The sequence below is a fragment of the Photinus pyralis genome, unplaced genomic scaffold, assembly GCF_008802855.1.
Source record: "Photinus pyralis isolate 1611_PpyrPB1 unplaced genomic scaffold, Ppyr1.3 Ppyr1.4_LG1, whole genome shotgun sequence".
NCBI classification, from domain to species: domain Eukaryota; kingdom Metazoa; phylum Arthropoda; class Insecta; order Coleoptera; family Lampyridae; genus Photinus; species Photinus pyralis.
The window spans coordinates 30,128,281-30,133,296 of NW_022170249.1; the positions used below are offsets into that span (position 1 = coordinate 30,128,281).

At 36.5% G+C, this 5,016-nt stretch overlaps 1 protein-coding gene across 1 annotated transcript; it reads left to right on the top strand.

Moving 5' to 3' along the window:
• Positions 1-3,128: 3,128 nt before the first annotated feature.
• LOC116159767 (pre-mRNA-processing factor 39-like) lies at positions 3,129-4,661 on the top strand. Its single transcript, XM_031472843.1, has 4 exons — positions 3,129-3,455; positions 3,504-3,629; positions 4,142-4,416; positions 4,466-4,661. The coding sequence occupies exons 1-4, from the start codon at positions 3,144-3,146 to the stop codon at positions 4,644-4,646; spliced, it is 894 nt and encodes a 297-aa protein (XP_031328703.1). The 5' UTR covers positions 3,129-3,143; the 3' UTR covers positions 4,647-4,661.
• Positions 4,662-5,016: the final 355 nt, after the last annotated feature.

Below are 5,016 nucleotides of genomic sequence, written 5' to 3' on the forward strand. Positions count from 1 at the left end.
GCACTTGGAATAAAGGAAAATCAAACGCCAATTTCAAAATTTGGTTTTGCGCATGCGCAGTGCCAACTTTTTTTATTTATGGAAGAATTTAAGCGAAATTTGATACATAGGCACTTGGGATAAAGGAAAATCAAACGCCAATTTCAAAATTTGGTTTTTGCGCATGCGCAGTGCCAACTTTTTTATTTATGGAAGAATTTAAACGAAATTTGATACATAGGCACTTGGGATAAAGGAAAATCAAACGCCAGTTTCAAAATTTGGCTTTGCGCATGCGCAGTGCCAACTTTTTTATTTATGGAAGAATTTAAATGAAATGTGATATATGTATGCACTTGGAATAAAGGAAAATCTAGCGGTAGTTTCAAAATTTTATTTTGCGCATGCGCAGTGCCAACTTTTTTATCTATGGAACCATTTAAGTGAAATTTGATACTTAGGCGCTTGGAACAAAGGAAAATCTAACATTAGTTTTAAAATTTAGGTTTGCGCATGCGCAGTTCCAACTTTCTTATTTAGAAAAGCATTGTAATGAAATTCTTCTCATAAACTGAAATTGAAGTAGCACGTCAACAATGGATTGCCCATGTGCAACGCTATCTTTCATATTTGTTGCCGGATTTTTACGATTTTAACAGAAGTTGCATCTTACAAATGGGAAATGAATGCAAGTGGAAATGCGCTTTATGTAAATCGTTTACGATTACTTTTTAACTTGTTATACTATAGTATTATTTACTATCGAATCACTGACATCAAATGACATTCAGGTTAAAGAATATTGTAAATGTATTGTTTGCGAATGGCCTTCCACTGCTTTCAAATGTTCAAATAGCATATTATTAATTAGTACCAAAGGCGTACAGAGATTATTCAGTGCTATTGGCGTACAAGTAACTGTTAGTTAAATCCCAAGTGCTAAACGAAATTAAGACCAACACTATTCTATTTGCGTATAGGTCATTAATGAATGGAGCATGAAAAAATTGCAAATTAATACAAAACTGTCGAAACTCAATGTAAAACTAAGAAAAAAGAGCTCTTTGCAACCCTGACTTCTTCCTGCACCCCTTCTGTTCCTCTGTCAAAATGTTATGTTATGTGCTTGTCTATTTTGAGTGTAATAAGTGACAATATATCACAAGTGATTGCTCTATAGTTTGCCAGATCTAGGCTGTTCTCATTTTTTGGTATAATGTATGTGTTACCTGGCGTTAGAAAATCTGATAGCGTATGCGGTTCCTGGATTATTTGGTTAAATGTTTCGTTAGTTGTTGGTGTAGTGATGCTGATAGTTGTCTATGTAATCGATTCCCTGAGTCGAAATTACTATCATTATTATTTCTCCTGCTGAACAACTTTTCTTAGTAACATTTTGTCGTATCATGAACAAAAAGTGCAGTTTACCTGAAAAGAAAATAGTTTTTGCTGCACTGTCAAGGCCGACTTGATTTTTGAAAAATCCAAAATATTCTTCAAATTCTATTCACACCAAGCAGGACTTATATCCAGAAAACTCCAAAATTCTTAGTCCATCACACCTCTTGTAACATCAATCCAGGGACACACTGTAGATAGGTGGCACCCAAGTTCTATAAATGTATGTTTATAGCAAGCTCTATAATGCAGATCAGTTATAATTATAATAGCGCGTCTTTGAAGTAGCAAAATTCTTTTGATGCCAAGAGCCATGTCCCCAGGTAATAATTGCATCGAGTGGAAGTATCCATAATATGTGATATTTATTAGGAGTGGACCTCAGAGTAAGAATCTTACTCTGAGGAGTGGACTGTATATGAAATGTAATTCTGCTTTGGCGAAGGCGATGCTATCGACGAATCTTTCACGGTGTGATACAGTTTGCCGAAAATGACATGCTCCTTCTTAACAGACATGTTCATTATTATTGATGGTTGTACAGCGACGTCTTTTTTGTTCGTTGGTGTTCGATGAATATGCAATGCAGGCTAATTCTAACTTCTGCGGCTCATTCAGCGCACATATTTCAATAGTAATTTTTAGCACATTTTTTAAGAATTAAAAAAAATGTGCTATTGTTTGCGTTTTGTCCGTCCGTCCGGACCCTCTTCTACTGTTTTGAACTACTTCTAAGGGAATGGTCTTAGAGTCCTGGAATTTTTTGAAGTAGGCAGCCTATACCTTGAAGGTGTGCCAGACGGCCATCAAATTTCGCTGTCTAAAAGGGGGCCCCCCCCCCACGAATTATTTCCTGAGATGCTGTTTTTGAAAGTAAAACGTGCATAACTTTTACATACGACAACCAATTGGTCTCAGATTTTGCATACGCATGCCTTTAGTGGTGCCAAGTTAAACTTTGAAAATTGGGGGGGGGGTAAATATATAAATACATGTTCTACCCTTCATGGTATTCATTGGTTTGTATAAACTATAACTTTCTTGTGTGACTTTTTCGAGATCAGTGAGCGACGGGGCCGGGGGGGGTCTCAACAAAAGGAACCGTTTTCTACCAACTACTACCCTTCTTTCTGTCCTCTTATCAAACTGTGGGGGGGGGGGGGAACCTTTTATCCTTCATGGTACTCTAATGAAAGATCTCGACGAAAGGAATTAATTTCTACCAACCATAGCCCTGATCGAGTATATTCCCTTATACCTCAAGAACGGATTGTGGGAAGAGGGTACTCACAAAGGGAGATTGAGACGTCTGCAAGAAATATATCCATTGGTAATGTCAAAACAAGAGGTATTTCGGTTAAAAAAATGCGCTTTATCTGGACAAGAGTTGTGCACAATTTATACTTTTTAATTTCCCCATTATTGACTACCCTAATTATTTTAGAAGTAGTCTATTTAGAATGGAATGGAATGGAACATGATCCATGAAAAAATAATACCGTGTAGATTCTCACTACAATTAACATATGAACAATGATATAACACCTTCAGTGTAACTTATAACGGGCGATAAAAAATTAGTTGACGTCGAGTTACCTTTGAAAGTTCAAGTTAAGTACGATTTCCCATGTAAAAAAAATTCCAAAGGCGACTCAACAACTCATTTTTGATCTCATAGTATATCAAATTTGAGCAAAAGTCTCAAAAACTGCAGGAGATATAAAGAATTTGGATTCGTGGAAAAGTATGGAAATGGGTTCATAATAATGTATTACATGATTTTCCTAAAACCATTACAGCTTAATATTGAATTACAGGTTGTGTCAGAAGATGAATTACCAACGATCAAAAACAAACGTAAATTGGCTGAAGGCGACTATGATCCAGGTTCTCCAACTTCCGAAAATGAAACTCCCGTAAAGAAACCCGCCTTAGATGCTGACGTCGAAAAAGAAAAAGACGATAAGTCATCAAAACCGAAAAAATTACCTACCCTGGATAAGTACTGGAAAGCTGTAAACGACGATCCAGCTGATTTTACCGGATGGACGTATTTGTTGCAATATGTTGATCAAGAGGTGACATTAAGACGCTTTTTAATTCCTTCTTAAGTTTGTGATTTATAGAATGATATGGAAGCGGCTCGTGAAGCGTACGACGCCTTCTTATCTCACTATCCGTATTGCTATGGATACTGGCGTAAATATGCGGATTACGAAAAGCGTAAAGGGAACAAGAAGAAGTGCGAGGAGGTACGTATTTTTGATCATCTGATTTATGTTAATGTTTTATACCGTCACGTAATTATTTTGAAATCCCTACAGCTCCACGGTGGGCCCTCTGGCATAAATTACATATTGAAATACTTATTTTATTATTATAAAATGTTATATATTTGTAACATGTATTATTTAGATTATTATGATAACTTTGACTTAGTAGTGAGATAATTATGTGTGATGTGTTGAAAAATTTCTAAGTAACGTCCCAAAGTCGTTCAGCACCGTGTGATTAGTTCCTGTAAGAAGTCTGCGGTGGACCAAATTTATGAGATTAAAATGTAAGGATTCCATATATTCGATAAATGGAATACTTCATGATATTTTAATCATTTTCAAAAAATTTCAGGGCTCTTCAAGTTGGTACGTATTTGTTTGCGTCACACTTATTCACTTTGATTGCTAAAATTGTCATTTCTTTAAGACGCAAGCAGGTCCGTATCGGCTGTTTTTAGTTACAACTCTCTGACTTGTTAAATGTCAAGGTTTTCGAACGTGGACTGAAAGCTATTCCTCTGTCGGTGGATCTGTGGATCCATTACCTTACCTATGTTCGCACGTCGCGTCCCGACGACGAAGAATTCATAAGGTCTCAATTCGAAAGAGCACTGTCCGCTTGCGGTTTGGAGTTTCGTTCGGACCGACTATGGGATAGCTACATAAAATGGGAAACTGAAGCAAAACGTTTACAGCATGTTACCGCCATTTACGATCGTCTTCTTGCCACTCCAACGCAGGGTTACACGACACATTTTGACAAGTAGGTACCCTTTTATTATCAATCCTGTTTTAACGCAATATCTGCTTAGTTTCCAAGAACATATCGCTTCCCATGCTCCAAACAAAGTTTTAGAAGTGGACGAATTTTTGGCTTTACGTAAAGAAATGAAGCACATGCTCAAACACGATGCTGCAACTGAAGGGGATTCTGAGAATCCTGACGTTCCTCCCGGCGAAGATGAATCGAAAAATGTGGTACGCTATTTTTAATATTTTAAGTTTGTTGGATCACTTTGTCACTAACAAGATTGTTTGTCCCTTGAAAGTTGTTAATAATTGTGAGAGTAACAAAGATTTTGATCATTTCAGTAGACAACATGAATTTGTACAACTCTGCTTTTAACAGATTTTGTTTTGCGACCCTAAAACCGATGGTAAATATTAAGTAGATAAATCTTTGTTTTTCCCATACTATTATTTACTAAAGTCACTAAATATAGAAAGTACCGCAATCCATTGGGCTCGTGTGTTAGAGAGAGAACGCATGATTTTTGCCCAAAAATGGCGGAAGTTACCAGATTCTAGTAACTTTAATGTTAGCCATTGTTCCACCTGTTTGGAGATATCTTTATATATTTTT

Bases quoted from the DNA above. Each gene is read 5' to 3' on its own strand.
- LOC116159767 (XM_031472843.1), top strand. From the start codon at position 3,144: ATGTATTACATGATTTTCCTAAAACCATTACAGCTTAATATTGAATTA. The intron at 3,456-3,503 runs GTGACATTAAGA...TGTGATTTATAG, and splicing joins TGCAATATGTTGATCAAGAG to AATGATATGGAAGCGGCTCG. The intron at 4,417-4,465 runs GTAGGTACCCTT...ATATCTGCTTAG, and splicing joins TACACGACACATTTTGACAA to TTTCCAAGAACATATCGCTT.